At 39.8% G+C, this 19,547-nt stretch overlaps 1 protein-coding gene across 3 annotated transcripts in view; it reads right to left on the bottom strand.

The window, feature by feature from the left end:
- Nucleotides 1-19,360, bottom strand: part of pkhd1l1.1 (PKHD1 like 1, tandem duplicate 1) — a 55,539-nt gene extending 36,179 nt beyond the window's left edge. For all 3 annotated transcript variants that reach the window (XM_084079862.1, XM_084079863.1, XM_084079864.1), the window contains exons 1-26: nucleotides 19,247-19,360; nucleotides 18,812-19,018; nucleotides 18,566-18,643; nucleotides 17,787-17,931; nucleotides 16,809-16,920; nucleotides 16,433-16,490; nucleotides 16,079-16,172; nucleotides 15,910-15,963; nucleotides 15,384-15,457; nucleotides 15,234-15,276; nucleotides 14,845-14,915; nucleotides 14,617-14,727; nucleotides 11,112-11,201; nucleotides 9,657-9,922; nucleotides 9,202-9,293; nucleotides 8,815-8,974; nucleotides 8,112-8,247; nucleotides 7,289-7,432; nucleotides 4,875-5,029; nucleotides 4,547-4,663; nucleotides 4,122-4,274; nucleotides 3,869-3,993; nucleotides 3,043-3,206; nucleotides 2,658-2,821; nucleotides 673-805; nucleotides 175-329 (exon numbers count right to left, since the gene is read on the bottom strand). In XM_084079862.1, coding sequence (XP_083935988.1) covers nucleotides 175-329; nucleotides 673-805; nucleotides 2,658-2,821; nucleotides 3,043-3,206; nucleotides 3,869-3,993; nucleotides 4,122-4,274; nucleotides 4,547-4,663; nucleotides 4,875-5,029; nucleotides 7,289-7,432; nucleotides 8,112-8,247; nucleotides 8,815-8,974; nucleotides 9,202-9,293; nucleotides 9,657-9,922; nucleotides 11,112-11,201; nucleotides 14,617-14,727; nucleotides 14,845-14,915; nucleotides 15,234-15,276; nucleotides 15,384-15,457; nucleotides 15,910-15,963; nucleotides 16,079-16,172; nucleotides 16,433-16,490; nucleotides 16,809-16,920; nucleotides 17,787-17,931; nucleotides 18,566-18,643; nucleotides 18,812-18,881 — 2,964 coding nt within the window. In that variant the 5' untranslated portion in view covers nucleotides 18,882-19,018; nucleotides 19,247-19,360. The remainder of the gene's footprint in view (nucleotides 1-174; nucleotides 330-672; nucleotides 806-2,657; nucleotides 2,822-3,042; nucleotides 3,207-3,868; nucleotides 3,994-4,121; nucleotides 4,275-4,546; nucleotides 4,664-4,874; nucleotides 5,030-7,288; nucleotides 7,433-8,111; nucleotides 8,248-8,814; nucleotides 8,975-9,201; nucleotides 9,294-9,656; nucleotides 9,923-11,111; nucleotides 11,202-14,616; nucleotides 14,728-14,844; nucleotides 14,916-15,233; nucleotides 15,277-15,383; nucleotides 15,458-15,909; nucleotides 15,964-16,078; nucleotides 16,173-16,432; nucleotides 16,491-16,808; nucleotides 16,921-17,786; nucleotides 17,932-18,565; nucleotides 18,644-18,811; nucleotides 19,019-19,246) is intronic.
- Nucleotides 19,361-19,547: the final 187 nt, after the last annotated feature.

Genomic DNA, 19,547 nt, shown 5'->3' with positions numbered 1-19,547 from the left:
ATTCAGGAGTGTGTGGTTGAAAATAGAAATGTCTAACATAACATAATGATAGTATGATATAGTATGATATATGTGATATGTATCACATTAGAGACCAATCTTGGGAACCCATTCAGTAAAAAGAAGGAAAGAAAAGAAAATAGCAGGATCTGTCTTGAGAGATTAGAGTCTGACCTGCATGAGAGGCTGGTCTCCAGGCACGGTGAGCCACTTGACCCTCCATTTGGGGCGTCTGCAGCTCCCTTCATTGCTGACCTGCACCTGTCCCATGCCTGGGATGCCCTCCAGGGCATACTTCAGGTCATCCTCACTGATGTCCACCGACAAACCTGAGAAAGGACACTGGTCACTCGCTACACTTGCTTCTACAGCCGTAACCACATTGTCATTTAATAACAACACGTGTAGAAGCTAAAATAATCTGCTACTTAAAGTATTTACTGTGCAAGGGTAAGACAATACTCTGTTAGCATCATGTTAGCAAACATGATGTAATTCCAGAGACGCAAAACGAAAGCCCTTTCAAGGGTCGAGCTTGGGTCAGTGGGAGCTTAGTCTGCAATAGTAGGTGTTGATTTTTATCTCTGGAACAGGACAAATTCAGCTAGCAGCAGTTACAGCTGTTATGCAAATCACCAAGTGTGGCACGGCAGCCTCTCACATCTACAATACCTTCAGCGCGTCCTCCATAAATCTCCACATCAAAGGATCCATTCAGGGGCGGGGTCGCCCTGTCCAGGCGAGTGACAGTGAGCGTTGCTGCTCCCTCCTTGTACTCGGTCATGTCCTCTGTGTCGTTTGACATCTGATTCACAGAGCAAAAGAGTGGGACAAGTTACAAAGATACTGACTGGTCCCTGTGTTGCCATCAGGGGAAGGTGTTCAAAAGCAGCACACTGTTTGCTGGCTTTTGGCTGTCATAGAATTTATCAAGTACAGTAAAGAAATCTGAGTTGGCAGCATTAGTACAAAAGATATTGACTTTCACAATAATACTACAATATGTACTCATATGAGACGTAATGATGGAACTTGTAAGACTAGGAATTCCCAGCATGTCTAGTTAGATTTTTTTGGGTCTCTTTTGTAAGTAATTATTTGTCATTTATACTATTTGGGTGTAAAGACAAATGTAATGTCAAGACAAATATTTCCTAATGTCTGTTGGTTGAATGTCTTGGATATGCTTAATTGTCTGCAAAATTGACCAAAAAACTATTTATACTTAAAAGAGAAAAACCTCAAATGTAGTATATAATATTTTAGGAGAGCAGACAAAAGTACAACATTACCAATATGATTATCCAAAAACCTTTTCAGGATAGAAATGTTTTCTGTTTCTTTTCCCCATACAATTGTGGGCAGTTTTTTGTTTTACAACACATGGACTGTCAACATAGCACAGAAACAAAGATAATTCTCAACCATTTCAAGCCGTTGGAATGGCTATAACATGGGCCAACAAGAGTGACTCAGCAACCATTTGGGTATTCCATTTGATTAAAACAATAACTCCACCTGTGTTTGGCAGAATCATAGACAGTAAGGACATGCTGTATACGCTAACAAGCAGAAAAGATCCCCTGAGGGCGATGATGCTACCACTGCAATCTGTTAGGCAAATCACCTCACTACTGCACATGTCATGCAGGAACAGGGGTGGATCTGATCATATTACACAGTACTGGAAGTTACTACACGGGTTGCCTTCTGAATATGACCCTTAGTTATTGCAAACATAATTGTAATTTTTTCAGGAAGATTCTGTGTAGAAATACACTTTAGAGGGTTAGGGTTCGAGGTTCTCCCACAGTGGGCCACGGCTCACTGGTGTGCCTTGAGACACGGTCAAATGTGACGTCATGCCATGGAAATTTGAAACCACCAAACAGCGTGGGTCACGGTGGCAAGGGTTGGCAGTGATCCCTTAAAAAAATGATATAATTCTCTGCCAAGCACCCACACTGTGCTGATGGGCCGCCTCCATTAAGTTATCTACTGTATGACTGCCTCCTCATAACGCAACAACCAAATCAATTCTCTGTGTGCTGCTGTATGCTGTATGCTGCTGCCCCACGTCCCTCCTCCTACTCAACTGTAAACGGATTGGCTCGAAATGAATGTGATGGACAAGAGCCGATTCATGTTTTGAATGAGGATCCAGACCACTTCTGATATGTGCCGTGAATATCAGATGATGTGATAAGTTTACAGCTATAGCAAATAACAGCTGGCATAAGCTACACATCTCATTTTATAGTATTATACTGTATGATCTCTCCATTCATCACAGTTGAGTTTGTTTTCAAGTGGCCTGACTATTTTGAGTAGCTTCTTTTTTTCAAATGCCTAGGTGTTAATAATAATATATCACTTTCTTCAAAGATGCCTTTTAGCAACACATACCAGTGGTATTGGTAGGCATATTGTTATTGAATAATGCACTTTATATAATTAATAAAACATATCAATATAAATTCACATCAACATTTGGTCAATTCTGCTTATTACCCCATATATATGTGTGTACGTGTGCAGATTTACTAGTTAAATATCTCTGAATATAATATAATATGATGTATCCTAATTATGATGACACAAAGTTGTGTATTTAAACAATTATACACTGCATTAAGGCCATTCAATGGATCAGTTACCTGTAGAAAGCCAATGCCTAGCAGAGGAAACCCAAAGGCACAGTCTTGGGGTGTGGCTGTGATCTCATAGATGACCTGTGATGGGTCTGACTTCTCCACAGTGATGCTCTCAAAGAAACGACCAGAGCTTCCAAAGGGCTGAGGTTTCCTCTTGCGTATGACACCTATGAGAAAGAATGTGTATGCATGAATGTAATGCAGAAAACATGTTATTCAGTTACATAATGAAATAGGCATTGCAACACCAACATTAATCAAATAAATGTATCAAAACATGCGTTCTTTTGTTTAAATCATGTTCATATATTTATCCAGTACTTCTCCAACCATATTACATTTGAATTTGAAAAGCGAACCAAAACTAAAGTAAAGGAGTATACTGTACCATTTTCATCCCTTGTGGTGCGGCTCTTTCCGAGCTGAATGGCATCCACAAAGAAATCTGCACCAGAGTCATCTTTTTCCAGATAAAGTTCCAACAACTGGTGATTACTTCCAAAGAATTCTGTCTGCAGTGGACTCAGCAGGTCAACACACTTGTAGCTCCAACTGTCAACAAAGAAACATTTTTAAGTGCCCAATACATAGTTGGTTTATTATCACTGGTTCCACAATGTGATGTGAATTCGGTGTTAGCCATGAACACAGGCCCCAATATATTAAACAACAAGTTGTTCGACAACAAGTTATACATGTAAAGAACATCTCCCGACCTGCTGGGTGAGACATACTAGGTCAAACAGGATGGTTTTGGACCCATATGCAGTAGGAAGCAATTATGTACACAGGATCCATTCCTATCAGAATGAGCGCTACACATGCACTGTCCAAGACGCCTCGTGGCGCTTGTTGGCGTGTCTCTCCTCTCCAAAAGTTGAACTATTTTCTACTTAAGGCGCCCAGGGCACTCTGCCAAAAAACGTTGAGAGCACTGAAGCACGATGCTCAGTGCTAGGAATAGGAGTGCTCCAGCACCTCTTTACCATAAAAATGCATGTCAGAAAAGCACTGAGAGGCGGCAGCTCAAAAAATGCTTTCTGGGTGCATGGCCCCTTAGAGGGCATTGAAGTGCTTACTCTCCCCTTTTTCAATATGAGATATTGACACAATGTACATGCTTATATCATTGTTGTACTGAGCAGCAACAGATACAATTCACTTTGGGTTAAGTTGACATATTGAAATCATTGTGAATGATGGTTGTCACTTACTTGTGCTCTTTGTTTAATTGTTGTGGAATTGTTGTTGTCTCTGTTTCGGTTTGGCCCTGGGTGTTGCGGTAAGTGAACTTGATCCCAATTCCATCATTCAATGCTCCTTTGTATGCAAAACAAAGCTGGAAAGAAAATAATTGAAGAATATTTCTGATTATTTTATCCTATCCATTATACATTTAAAAATCTATCTAACACTCGCCATCTCTGCAGACTGAAAAGGGCCAAATAAGTCAAGTAAATATCTTACCATGGAATACTGCTGCAATGAAATCGCTCCATATTTGCCACCAGATTCTGTGGTATAATCTTCCTTGAAAAGGACCTCAGGATTCTTCAGTGACCAAAGGCCACAGAAAGCCTCCGTATCCTTCACAGGTTTCCCTCGATTATCACCGTTGTACTAATGGGTAGTTGGGCACAAGACGTCAGAACATAGTGAGAAATCAAAGTCTAAACTCATTGACTTCCCATGAGATCACTTGGTGAGATAACAGCAACAATAACATTCCATTATAAACTAGCTGCCAAATACATACAGTGAGCCATATATTTTTTTAATGGGTTTGCATCCCCAAAGACCGCCTTGTCCACCTGCATGGTTTCCCATAGCAGTGGCTTTATGGTGTCCCCTTTGTCATTGATTAATACTGTAGTAATGTTATTAGTTCCCACCTGATCCCGAGATTCGTCGTCTTCAAAGTCTCTGGAGTATTTGACATTAGAGCTCTCCTCTGCGGTAATTTCACTGGGACACTCGGCCTTTAACATGTCCTCCAGAGCCGATTGCACCTATTCCCACAAAAACAGTCACTGGCTAGTATCACCTTTATTCAAGGAGATTTTTGACAAGACACACTTTTGCAGAAATCAAACCTGTGATATATCAGTTAGAATGTAGTCTCTCTTTATCACTTGATGTTTAGTGCCTTTTGTTTATGCTTCATCTAATACCATATGCACATGCAAATTAATATTAAACCTTTTATTCAAGAGAACAGACCTCAGACTGAGATGCATTGAAGGCGATGGGCTTTGTAGGTACTCCACCCCAGAGCAGAGTGAAGGTAGCCATGTTGCCTTTGCCTTTGGTCACCTCCATGACGGTGATGTTGGTGTCAGACCCAAAAACCTCATACTGAAGAGGCTCAAAATCACCTGTAGTTATTACACACAGAATGTTAGTTAGGGAAAGTTAGCAAAACCTTTGACCAATCAGTGAAATAAATACTGGTACTTACTAATAGCTTTCTTCAAATGTGTTCATACAGGTACCTACTATCACCTCTCAATTTGTTCCAGCCCAACTCCAATGGGAAACTTTGTGGGAGCCAATCAAAACCAGAGGGCCTGGGCAAACAACTGGACATTTTTCAATTGGCCAACATGAACTTATGGGATGTCTAATTATGGGGGTCCTGAATCCATTCAAACCATTCGTTTTTAGTAAAAACTACTAAATAAAATCGGCCACACCTACTTTTCAGGTGATTTTAAATTTTAAATTTCAATTTCATATTGTGGTGGCCGTAATTGTCACTTATTTATCTTTGTTGAGTGGTATATTTGAATCTTGGGTTCTTAGAAAGTAATATAAAGTAAATAAATGTATCTAATTTTCTTGTGTTGTGTTTAGTTTGCATAATTTGCAGAAAGAAGGTAACTCTCATGGATGGAATGGCAGTGGTACAGGCAATTGGAAAGCCATCATGGATCATGTGCCCAGTAGGCTGACTGTAACAGAGAGGACCTCTGTTACAAATGTTGCACATGTATTTTCACCCTGAGTTGATTTAATTGCACAAAGTATTAGCACTTTAGTAATTTGCACAGCATATTTTGCATAGTCATTATTTTATTGTTGAATACATTGATTTGTTCCCTGATGACTGAGATGGCCACTCAGCCAACGAGTTCCACCTGGGGAGACTAAAGTGTGACAATCATGATGGGCAAGTGTAATGTGTGTTATAAGCAATAGAGACTAGGTGCAATATGGTTGAGGTGCAATATAAGTTTTATTGTTAAGGTCTGATTGAATGCCTAACAATTGCCTGTGTGTGTCAGCATGATTGGGCTGGACCATATTAGGATAGCTGGGGGGGTTATGGTGTGCTGGTGTGAGTGGGAAATGATGTTGTAGTGTGAAGAAGGAATTATTGACTACTGTGTAGTTAATGAGACTTGTAATACTTGTGTGTTTTCAGGCTATTTATATTCATGTATTTACTGTATGTTTAGTTAGGTATTTATGTTTTAGAAACACTCCATCAATGGTGCAGTCAAATGGTTTAGTCCATGCTCATTAGTGCCAGCTGGCTATAAAAGGCTGCTGCCATTTCACTAAAGGAGAGCTAAGGGCGAGAAGCTAGATCCTACCATGCGTGGGTGTTTCTCCTATGTCTTTGTCATGTTTTTGTGAATAAATACACCTTTGGGTTAAACCCTACTACAAGTGCCTCTGTACTGTTCCAGCCGCTAATACGGTCCTCTTCACACTGACCATTTCACAGCCACACTGAACAGCAAGTCCAAAGAGTATAGGGAGATCCATGGAGGAGGCCACACGGAAGAGATTCCGTCTTTACTGAAGGAGGCCACGCGGAAAATATTCCACGGAAGAGATTCCATCTTTACTGAAGGAGGCCACACGGAAGAGATTCCAGGGTGGCAAGCCTCCAAGTTAACTACTTAACATGTGGAAGACGACACACCATTGGGGAATGTTTCAGCAAAACAGTTCCTGTCAAACAGCATCAAAGATGTCTATCTCGCCAAGTAAGCCCTCCAACTCTTTCAAGGGAAACCCAAAGCTTTCAGTCACTTAAAGGCAGGATATCCACTCAAACTATATGGATGTAAATCTCCCTAGCTCGCACAAGTAGTAGTACGCCTTGCCAAGCCATGTGGCCCATAGGGCAGTAGTGTGAGTTAGCTTGATGTACAAGTACATCTCCCAGCCATGATGTACAAGTACACTTCCTGGACATGACGCTAAGATAAGTGAAAATTATGGCCACCACCATTTGATGGATAGGCCCCCTGAAAAGTAGGCATGGCCGATTGTATGGCCAAGAGTAATTTTGTACTAAAAACTAATGGATGGAATGGATTCAGCACCCCCCACAAATCCATAATTAGACATCCCACAAGCTCCTATTTGCCAATTGTAATTATTTAATTTTAGTTTCCCATGGGAGTTGGGTTGGAACAAATTGAGAGTAGACGCCTTTATGAACACATTTGTGAATAAAGCCATTGGTAAGCATTTATTTAGCAAATTGGTAAAAATGTGGAAAGCAATATTAACCACTATCCCTATTTTGGGAACAATAACAATAATAATAACATTATTTTTGAAAATAGGCCTTAAGTGTTTAAATTGGAGAACTTGAAGAATAGAGAAGTGTCACCTACCCCTCTGAGAGTTGAACATCACAGTGAAGTGAGTGCCGTTGCTGGTGATGTCTTTAGTGACCTCTACTGTGTCTGGCTTAATGGACCAGAGGTCATTCAAAGCTGCAGCCACCACGTCTGCTGTGGCTGTGATGGCGATGGGTCCTGTATAAGACAAACCAGGCTTCTAGTTATGTGTTATGTGGGAGCCAGTGGGGCTCCCATAAGAAGGGGTCTCAAAGCACACATCTGTGGGAGTAGCTAATACATAACCATTATTTAATAGTTCATAATCATTCAATGGTTCAATAATCATAAATAATGCATGATGAGTAATACTTAGAGTATATCAATAATGAGATTGAATCGGCAAAAGACACATGTTTTCCAAAATAACTAAATGCACCATAGTGCTGTTTGTTGGTGTCATTCACCTACAGTAATCCAGGCTGTGGGCTGGCATATATTTCAACATAATGAAACTTTGTTGTCTGAAGGTGTTGGACCAGTCTCTCCCTCTCTCACACTCTCTCTCTCTATCACACATGAACGAACACACACACACACACACACACACACACACACACACACACACACACACACACACACACACACACACACACACACACACACACACTGTATATACACACCGAAACCCCAAACTTATCTCTGCCCCTAACATTAGTTATTTTAAAGACCCCCTCTAGGCTCAGAACCCAGAGACAAACACAAGACTGTTGAAGAGACATCCTTATGGACTTGTGTAGCTCAGGTTATCATTGATCATATTTATGAGGTATTCATGAGGTTTCCCCACCCCACAGAGTATGACATAAGGCTTTACCAGTCTTTGTGCCCCCGTAGCCCAGGCTGAAGAATGTGCTTCCACAGAGATGGCTGGCACAGTTGCTGTTCACGGTGACCTCCTGGACCTCACTGACTGGAGCAGCAGAGGCAGGCCAGGACTCGAAGCTGACCATCTGGACAACGGTGGAAGAACAGACGAAAAGGTTAGGGGGCAATGAAGAAGAGTATTGCCTGATTTTTGCTTGCCCGCTGTGTTGCGCATCGACAATATCTGATCCTAAGTATAAATAAGGCTTATGTTGTTGAATAATGGGCAGGAAAGAGACAGCTTCTAATATAATGTATGCTGGTTTCACTAAGATAGTGCTGCTGAATGGGAATGAACCCCTAAATCCTTATTTTTATACTCTGTCGCATGGCGGTGTTGCACAAAATTAGCGAAAACACCTGATCTTCATGCACACAATGCACCATATCGTGCCGCTTTTTGCCTTTTGAAAAAAAGAAATTACTTTTGAGAAAGTTCGCCTGTGGTTGAAAGTGGTAATACAATAGGAATGGGTGAACAGACAGATAAACGATAAATCAGTTTTATTCACTTGCTGGCTACCTTTGATAATTGTGCATGGGATTCAGGAAGTGGTACTTGATGAGAAACACTGGGACTTCTACTGTGAAAATCATTATTTAGCCCTGAATACCGGCTACACTAATAGGACACATACAATAGGATTACATACCTGTTTCTCGTTGTAGACGTCATAATCTGCCACAATGTACTGCTGTTCATTGACAGCATCGTTTGTCTGATCCTCTGTGAAGGTGCTTGTTCCTCGGAAGAAAGCCATGTCAACCTTGGCACCTCCACCATACTGTTGCTGCAGGATTTCCATGAAGTAGCTACGGAAAAAGGGTTTTTACTTAATACACACAGTAATAGTTTGCAAGCATTTTATAGAAATCTTAATATTCTCATCAAGCTCCAATACAGTCTTACTACTTTTTGCATTTATAATGTTTCAAGTGTTTAAAAATACTGTAGGCTAACTCTGAAATAAGGCCCTTGTCAAGTATTGGCCATATACCGTTTTGTGAGGTTACAAGTGGAGTAAAAGTCCTCTACTCACGCTTTTCCTTTCTCCAGAAACATGGTTTTAGTCCTCTGTGATGACTGGGATGTGTAGTAGGACACATATCGAGTCTGGGAAGCAACCTTGACCTGAAATAGATTTTGCGAAATATTGTGTATTGAAACTACTGTGGCACCAAAATCATCCCAAAATAAGAAAGTGCATGCGATTACTACTGTATGTAAAATGTTTGTTGAAAACGTTTTACATCTATAAAAAAAAAACTAAAGCCCCAAAAAATGTTATTTCAGTCAATATCTATGAAATATAAACAAGCTATTTTAGTAGTGAATGATGCAGGTTAACCACCACTTTTGAAAGAAAGAAAACAGCAATGGTTTTAATTTCTTGGCTATTGATTGACATTTTGTAAGAATACATGACTTTTTGACATGGCTAATGTCCAATAACAAAGATTTTATTTCAGCCGTGACAATGCCTAATTAATGTACCTTGAACTCTGGCTGGCTGGTGTTGCTGAAGTAGAGGTCACAGCGGTCATCGCAGTGTAGATACATGGTGTAGTTGTCAGTTGTTGGAGGCACAAAGAAGCCTGACACGCGTGTGGTAAACCAATTGAATGGTGTGGGGAAGATGTGAGGCATGGAGTCAATCCATTCCATGTGATATCCAGTTGTGTTCTCGTTGTAGGCCTGTATGTCATCCAGTGACCCTGGTCTTGTTTCATTAAAGACCTCCATCTTCAACCCCCTGCCACCTGTATGCATGTTTAGATAAGTTGCATGGTAAGTAATGTAAAAGGTACATGATTGGTATAGAGGGATGGGAGAAGGCATGATGTGACCAAATGACTGCGACATTGCTATGGTTCTAACAAAAGTCATTTTTTACCGTAGATGGATTGTCTTGTTTTAATTTAACCACATTGTTGCGTATCAAATAGCAAACATAGCCAATCTACAAGCTAATAATGCATCGTGTTGAAACTCTTTTTGCGCTTTAGGATCTGCTATTTTTGCTGAATGTTCACCTTTTTTTGCAGAATGTTCACCTGTTTATGACAAATGTTCGTCTATTATGACATGCCCAGAATAAGGGGCTAGGGTTCATGTGGTTAATATTACATACAGTACATTTCTACATGTAAACAACAGCAGATCGATACATGTAGTTCATTGACACTGTTTGGTTGTAAAAGAAAAAATAAATAGAACTTGCACATCAAAACTAGTATATTTATTTATTTTCCTGTTTCTCTCATCTGTTTAAGAAAGTAGGTAGCTGATATATTGCACTTTAACGTTAGCGCTAGGTACAGTATACTCTTAGTTGCTTGTTTTAGAAGAGAATGCACCTAAGACTTTAATAGTTTTCTTGCCTACCTATGTTGAATGCACTTATTGTCGCTTTGGATAAAAGCGTCTGCTAAATGACTGTAATGTAATGTAATTTATGATCTAATACTCAGTAGAATAATGTATTGTTAACCACACCACTCTGCTGAATAATCTTGATCATGATGACGGACACTTTGATGCAGTAGGACTTATGAAATGCACATCAGACCTAGACTGTGCTGTTGTCCACAGAGCTTTGTGACGCAGTATTTTGCATGATGCTACACTTTAAAATACTAAGTACTCTTATCACAAAGACATGGTACATTATCTCATCCTGATAGTAATGACATCAAAGTCACCTACTCTTTATGAACTGTGATAACAAGCGATGGGTATGTGTGTTTGCACAACCTGTTGAGAGACACTTTACAATGGCAAACACCTGAAATTCTTCTGCCCTTGAAGTCATGGTTGTGACATTTGTTTGTTGTGACCAATCTTTAGATGAACAAGATAACATTGAACAAAGCATGGAGACAGATCATATGGAATGTATCGCATCAAAAGACAACAGCAGAGAAAGAAAGAGACGGGGAGTGTTCTCACCGGGATAGGCTGTTGTCATGCTCTTTGGTTGTCTCGGAGTCATGCATGTCATTTTCTCATCAGACACACTCTGGATTTTGCAAGGCCTGCCTGTAGACAATCAGAGAAAAGCCACTGTAAGCATCTTGTGACATTTCAACAACACAAATAAAGGTTACACAATAATGGAGGAATTATTGCTCATTAACTCCTTTAAAAGGTGTAGGCCTACCAAGCTGGATAAATGTGACAGAAATGGCCACAAAATCTAATTTATGTAAGGAATTCTGATCCCTAAATGGCCCAAATTGATACAATTAAAGATGATACAGTACCCGATATTCTGACAAAATGATTGCTGACATGAAATGAAAAGTCATTATAATGTTAATGCATAGATTGATTGATTGATTGAATACTTTATTATTCTGAAATGTAGACAGCTAAAAGGCTAAAAGGATAACATAAAAAAAGGCCTGGGGACTCGTTTCCATTGTGGTCCTATGTATTCAACTCATCAACATAGCATAGAATATTAACACATTAATACATGTCATCAACAAATACAAACTACTATATGTATAAAGGAGAAAAAGGAAAAACGGGCATTCCACATTGTGGTGGCAGACTAGTAGAATGGGACTTTTTCCATGCAAAGTTTTTAGGCATGCCAGGCAGGCCATTTCCTATGAAATTTGGAGGCAATACTGAGAACATGATTACACATAATTTTGGAGTGAGTGGAACAAAGTGTACAGTGATGTATCTTCAGCATCATGTAACTCTCTAGATAGACACCAATGTTACAAGTCATTTAAACCAGAGACAACAAACCTTAATGTGCTGTTAACTCTCACCCTACCCTGGGTTCCTCATCCCATTCCAAATTCATCTCATTACGTTTCAATAAATTGTCAAACTTAAGTAGAGGTGTGGTCTCAATTACTAGTGAATGTGCTGTTAAAAGCTTGTGAAACACTATTGTGTGTAACAGATAGTTTGTCATGGTCTGCTAATAGAACAGTATGTTCCTATGGCTTCTGAAAATTCTTTCTTCTTTGAAATCCCAGGTTGGCCTTTGCGTGTCTTCTAAGGTTGATTTTAGAACTATGCCGGCATTCTCTATTGATGAAATGATTATGGGCCCTCATCACACATTCTGGAATGTTCAGTCCGTCATGACACATGTGACTGATGTGTCTATTCATGATAAACACCTGTGTCATTTGTCAAACATATCACTGGAACACTGACAGCCAGTATAGGAATAAAAAATCACACCCTGTGTGAAGGAAGCGGTGCCTTTGGGGCGGGGCTTAACTCATTTCAGTTCGTCCCTATTGGTGGTCTGAGTCCACTTACCAAATGTGTACTTGGTAGCATGCTGCAAAGTGGAATAATGGCTGTTTAAAGGCCAGCCAATGGGCAGAGCTTAAGTAATAAGAGTTGGTCCCTATTGGTGCTTTTAGTCCATGTGCAAAATGTGTACTCTCTAGCATGCTGCGAACTTGAGTTATGGCTCTTTGAAGGCCAGCCAATGGGAAGACAGAGGGGGCGGGGCATCAGCAATTCATGCTCATCCCTATTGGTGGTCTAAGTCCACATACCAAATTTCGACTTGGTGGCATGCTGCAAACTGGAGTTATAGCTGTTTAAAATCCCGTGCTCATCCCGTGCTTACACGGACGGACGGACATAACATACGCTGGGGGTCCCTGGACTCCTCTTTGATAACTTCAGCAATTCATGCTCGTCCCTATTGGTGGTCTAAGTCCACATAGCATATTTGAACTTGGTGGCATGATGCAAACTTGAGTTATAGCTGTTTGAAATCCCGTGCTCATCCCGTGCTTACACGGACGGACAAACATAACATACGCTGGGGGTCCCTGGACCCCTCTTTGCTAACTTCAGCAATTCATGCTCGTCCCTATTGGTGGTCTAAGTCGACATACCATATTTGGACTTGGTGGCATGCTGCAAACTGGAGTTATAGCTGTGTAAAATCCCGTGCTCATCATCCCGTGCTGATACGGACGGACGGACGGACGGACGGACGGACATACGGACAAAGTCAAGTGTAGAGCGGTTGGCACCGCTAAAAACAGAAGTATTCATGTCATCTCATGCGGTGAAAAAGGCACAGCAACGCCTCTTTCACCTCAGGGATGGGGACTATAGCCTTCTAGAGAGCCACCACTGAGAGCATCCTTGACTGGATGCATCACCGCCAGACATTGGGAACGGCCCTGCCTTGAACAGAAAGCATTATAGAGGGTTGTGTGTGGACAGCCCAGAGCATCAGTGGATGTGAGCTTCCCTCCATCCAGGATCCAGGATATATACAATGGATTTTGTGTCAGTAAAGCCCACAGGATTATTAAAGACCCCCCCCCCCCAGTCACTCCAACCATGGACTGTTTCAGTTGCTACCTTTTCGCAAGCAATACATCAGCCTCAAGGCCTGGACCAGCAGGTTCCAGGACAGTTTTTCTCACCAGTCAACCATGCAGGCGTATAAACAATGGACAATAATGGGCTGTTGTCTGTCTGCCTTTTACACACGCACATGTACACGCGTGTGCGCACATACATACGTAATGCACACACACAAACACAAACACAAACACAAAGACACAAACAAACAGATTGAGCTGTGCATATACAAACACATTGCAGCTATCACTCAATCTTATATGTTTGCACTGTAGCATCCAGAGGATCAGATATCTGTCTGATCCTCTGGGCTTGACTATGGCAACTCCCTCTTTGCTGGTCTGACAAAATGCTCACACAAACACCTTAAACTGACTGGCTCGCATTGTCCTTAAAATCCCAAAGTTTTCATCTGTCTCTCCATCCTTTTCCATTCTCTTCACTGGTTGCTGCCCACACAAAACACTCAATGGCATAGCACCCCCATAATGTACCTTCAGGACATTGATCCACACCTACAGTACACCCCTCCCAGCTCAATTAGATCAGCTAAGACAGGAAGTTTGTTCGTCCCTTTCCTAAGACACCCTGGCCAATTATATTACTATTTTCCTTGTTGCTGCTATGTCGAGGAGCCAATAATTTAACTCTCTCATACGCATAATGGGATCTAACAATAAAGAATATTGAATCTTGAATCACTAGTAACAATCCATAGCCTTTTGCATAGTTTTACAACGCAACGTAAATTATCACTATTCATGAAGAACAGGAACGGAGGATTAAAAATTCTACAAACTGGTTTCAAGGATTTACCAGTCAGATAAGATACAGATTAGATCAGAATAGAACAAAACAAAACAAAACAACACTTATCAGCCACAGGCATAACCTACTAGTAGCTGGTGGTGGTACATTCCCTCCCTGGCTGTGTCTGGTAATTATGGTAAAACCTTTTGCCTCCAGGCCCACATACAGGTATAACCTGAGCTGGACTTACCTACTGCTGGTACTTTCCTTTGCCTTCCATCCCTACTCTGTCTCCTGCTATGCCTTACCTAATTGTAGGACAATTAACACTGATAATTACCTCCTACGAGGACTTGTGCTGGACGATCTGTTTCATCAAAGAAACGTCCATGGATGGAAAGCAGGGTCCCACCTAGCACACCGCCGTTTGATGGAGAGACTCCTGTCACCTCTGAGAAAATAAACATACACGACAAACGCTAAGCATGAATGATGCAGAATAAGGGTCTAAGTTTGTTTAATACAGTATGATCGAGTTTGACTACTCATCAGTATTTTGCTTTTTTACCTGCATAGGTCTGAAACATGGAGAGCTTGTTTGCAGCTGAGACCCTGTATACGTCCTTGTCTGTTAAGCTCCTGATATATATAAAAATAAAAAAAAGATTAAGAAGGATAAACATACTTCTCTTTATAAGAAAGATTAACTAATATATATATATATATATATGTATAGATTGGGAGATGTGCAACAATTAATTCAACAAATCGATTATAAAATAGCTGATCTACAAGTTCGCGTCGCATTGTGAGCTTGTAGATCGGCTATTTTAGCTATTTCTGCACGTAACTTCTGACAGCACTTCCTGATTATTTGATTAATCAAAAAATAATCAATAGAATAATTACTAACAAAATAATCGATAGTTGCAGGCAGCCTTAGTGATTGTTTTTTACCTTCCATAATCAGCATCCAGAATGTAACTCAAGTTATGGTGCCCTATGATGAAAAATATGTGTTTTAATAACAATTTCAAGCATACATAAATACTGTATTCCATCATTATCAGTTGTATACTGTATAAATCATCAACCAAATTGTCTTACCAACATATGACCCAGTCATTCTGCAGCTCATGTATCCCCAGTGAGAACCTTCATGGTCCAAAGTCACACCATAGCTTTGGGAACATTTCAATGTGTATTTATTAATGTAAATAACAATAATTAATAATTAGTAACAAAATACATGTCATGCATCATACTGTATATTACTCAGCATACAGTATAACACGATATTACTACACTTAACCAGCCATTCTGTTGGTCATTACATATATGTCCCTCTACAGCAGAAAACATGTTTGCCACACCACTTTAAAGCAGAGAGCTACAGTAAATATAGAATACGTAGTAAGGTATATAAATTGAATCTAACTAGTATATATCATGCAACTCTAAGTTGCCAAAAATCTCTGAACTAAAGTCACCAGATTTAATTCCTGTACATTTATTTCTCTTGATGATTTAAGTGATTGTGATTGTGATTAACATAATATGTTAATCACAATCAGAATCACTTTAATCATTGACTATTATTATAGCATAAGTCACCCAACAAAATCGGACTTACAGTTCATCAGAGTTCGGCTTCAGGAGATCACAAGGCATTCCTCCCATGTATGCTCTGAAATCAACAAGGCAATATGGTACTGAATTGATAAATGAACTTATATGTGAGCAAACAGGAGATAGAATGTTTGTATTTATCTATCGCCGTCATCATTTATAATGATTCTTACCTCAGAAATCTGACGTTGAGACCATTTGTGCTCTTGGCAGTATTGCTTCCATACACATCAGTGAATATCCTACCCCGTAATGTTACCACGGTACCTGCATGTGTGTTGGCAATGGGATTCAGAATGAAGTTAGTAGTAAGTACAGTACAGTACAGTACAGTACAGTAGAACACAGTACAATCCTAAATGTTAATGTATTCATTCGTAAAGAGTGTACAAATGGACACTTAAAGGTCCATTTGGTTACATTTGTACACTCTATAGTTAAATTAACACTCAGGAGTTTTACTGTGTAGAATGTGGTCAGAGACATGTACCATAATGTGTATTACAACATGAAGAACTATACTGTACCTGGGGGGCCAGAGACTGGACTTAGACTGTCGATAGTGGGAGTGCGCCACCAGCGGGTCTATATTAACATCAAGTAGTAGCACCATTAGGAATGGTAAAAACACACCAACAAACAAACCACATCCTAAAACACTCTACATAGAACACATACAACAGTATGATTCATCTACCAAATGTATCAAAAATAAATACCATAAGAAAAGATGTGAAAGTATTGGATGTCAAAAGATGAAAGCCCTGGTCCTAAACTGTGATTTCTGTTGAAAAACTTACACCTCTGCACACTGTCACTTGATTGCACTTAGAATATTTTAATATGGCATAATGTATAGGCCTAATGTTTCACATTTATTTGATATAAAAAAATTAGTCTTACAAAGAAAGTGCACCAGCCGTATGGGTTGGATGAGCCCCCGCATATCTGGCTGTCAGGAATGGGAACACCATCCACACTAACATGGACCCAATATGTATCGATTGGCATGGATCTGTCACAGGAAAAAAGAGTAAACATTTTTACATGCGTTTAGTTGCTCATAGAGTTAAGCCTAATTTATACTTTGCCGGTCGTACTACGAAGTACATTTGTTTTTATCCATCATTACAGTTTTCTCTTCTATTATGTTATTATTGTGATTATTGCATTACTATTATATGAGTATACAGGCCTGTTATAGCTTGTAGCTAAACATCACTCAGCTGGAGTCACACATTGAACTTTGCTGTGCTACTGCTGTGCAATGACAGTGTTTTTCTTCACATTTGAACAATAGCCTACTTAAAGGTAGGGTAAGTGATATTTTTTGGTTAAAACAAAACGTTTTTGGTTAAACGGTTAAATCACTATTTTCTGATAGTATTAATTGCCATAGAGTGTTTGTTCAGAAAATACATTTTCAGGTGGGTTGCCAATCATCAGCCAATCATGAAAGAGTACCCATTTATCAGCTCCAATTTTATAGTGTTCCAGACTTCCATTGTAAAAAAAATCTGCACATTTATTTGTGTCATCACTTCCAATTTAATTGTTTAATCTGTATCTTGTGCAAGTTCTCGCTCCTGATTGGATAAAATAGGTATCCTGACCTGAAAATTTATTTTTGTTCCTTACTAAAGAGCTGGAGAGACAGAGATACTCCTGTTACTGAACAAACATTCTATACCTACTATATCAGAATATGACGCTATTTAACAATTATTTTAAGAAAAAAAAAATCACTTACCCTACCTTTAAAATATATTATAATTTTTGTTGCAGCCAGGTTGGCTCTAATAGCCTACTCCACTCTTCACAGATAGGCTAATGAACAGGCTACATCAGCTTTGGTATACAGGTGTAAGTAGGCTACTGTACCTGGTATAACACATGATTTGACTGCCATGTGTTGAGTCTCTCTCCACATCACAGGGGACTGAGAGGGTGGTTGACACCAGAGTCACACGGTTGCCGAAATTGTCATCTTTAGGACTCAACTGGAACTGGTTTTCTTGAGCAAAGCCTGCAGAGAGGAGAGGACGCATAGGTACAAGCTACTTTAACGCATTGTAGATAGTTTATGAAACTCATTTGAAGGTATCGCTTGCAAAAATAGTCAACGGATCTGCCATGTAGACAAATAGCTTTCAGCTGTAGGCCAGATCAGTTATCTTTTTGCAAACGTCATCCTCACGCGATGAATTAAGCTTTAGAATTTTAAGATCCTTGAAAATGACAAAATAGCCTTTCACAGCGTCCTGGACTCAAATTGCATCCTGCCAGACAGGCAATGTTGGAAAGTAACTAAGTACATGTACTCAAGTACTGTAGCCCACTTAAGTACAATTTTGAGGATGTTTTACTTTACCGTAGCATTTCCAATTTTCAATACTTTACTTCTACTCCACTACACTTCTCAGACTCAGAGGCAAATATTGTACTTTTACTCCACGGACCACTACAATTATTTGAAAACTTAGTAGTTACTTCGTAGATTTTATTACTATTACAAAACATGCATTAACCACTTTATGTTCGGCTATTTGAAAATAGCCAATCTACAAGCTCACATAATGCGTCACGATGCGACTAGCCTGATTCTTCTTGCAGTGGATCTGTGCGCAGTTGGCATACATGTTTGTTGGTTTGTTTCTTACCTTCTCCTGTGATTGTAAGTCGTGTCGCTCCGTTTGAGCTCCCATGCCTTGGCGAGACTCTGATGAGTTTTTGAGCATCTGAAAGAGTAGTTTTTTTCTTCTTAAAACGGCTGTAAAAGTAACACTGGTCTAGACTCAGCTAAGACTCTAAAATAGAATACTATAAAAGTAGTTTTTATAGGTTAATAGGCACAGTTTGAATTTCTTCGTTCTTCGTTGTTGTTTAGATGCAGGTAGCCTACTTACTACAGCAGCACCAAAGTACGAAGAAGACAGCGACTGGCAAGTGCAGATGCCACCGCGCGGCGCGCTCCATCCTCGGAGATAGATGTCCCTGGATGTCCCTGGATGTCCCCGGCTGAACGTCAACCCACTTCTGACACTAAAACAAAGTGAGCTTGTGACAGGTGATGCAGCTGAAGGTTCGCTCTTTCTCTGTTGATAGTCCGGTCTCTTCAAAGTTAAGAAAAAAGAAAATATATATTTTTAGCCTATATTAAACACATTGACATTTTAAGAAATAACGCGAAATGGTTCCGTGCACAATAGAACATTTTATAAATGTCTAAAGGAATAACACTATAACACACAATCCGTGCACAGCAATTGTAAAAAGTAAAAAGTTAAGTAGACCTAACAAAGTATCATTTTAGCCATTTCATTGAGTGTATCACAATCTACCTGTAAACCAGAGAGCTACCACTCAAAGAATAGGCTACACTGGCATTTATAACTGTGACCGTGTGACGTCTGTCACCTGGAACTGGGAGGAGAAATGATCAGCTCATGTCTTTTCTTTTCATGGATTTATTTGTTGTTGCTTTATTGGACAGTGCAGTGGAAAGGGAAGAAAGGTGGAGGAGGGTCTATAAAGGCCAAACACTGTATCTAGCCTACCGTTTTTGTTCAGCTGTTTATTTTAGTTTTTATTTTAATTTTAAAATTATACTGTAATTGATGTTTTACATATATCTTGCTTTCG

The sequence above is a fragment of the Gymnoscopelus microlampas genome (genome assembly GCF_963454915.1).
Source record: "Gymnoscopelus microlampas genome assembly, chromosome: 15".
Taxonomy (NCBI): Eukaryota; Metazoa; Chordata; class Actinopteri; order Myctophiformes; family Myctophidae; genus Gymnoscopelus; species Gymnoscopelus microlampas.
Note: the sequence above shows the minus strand (reverse complement) of the source record. Positions and strands in the feature narration are given on the sequence as shown.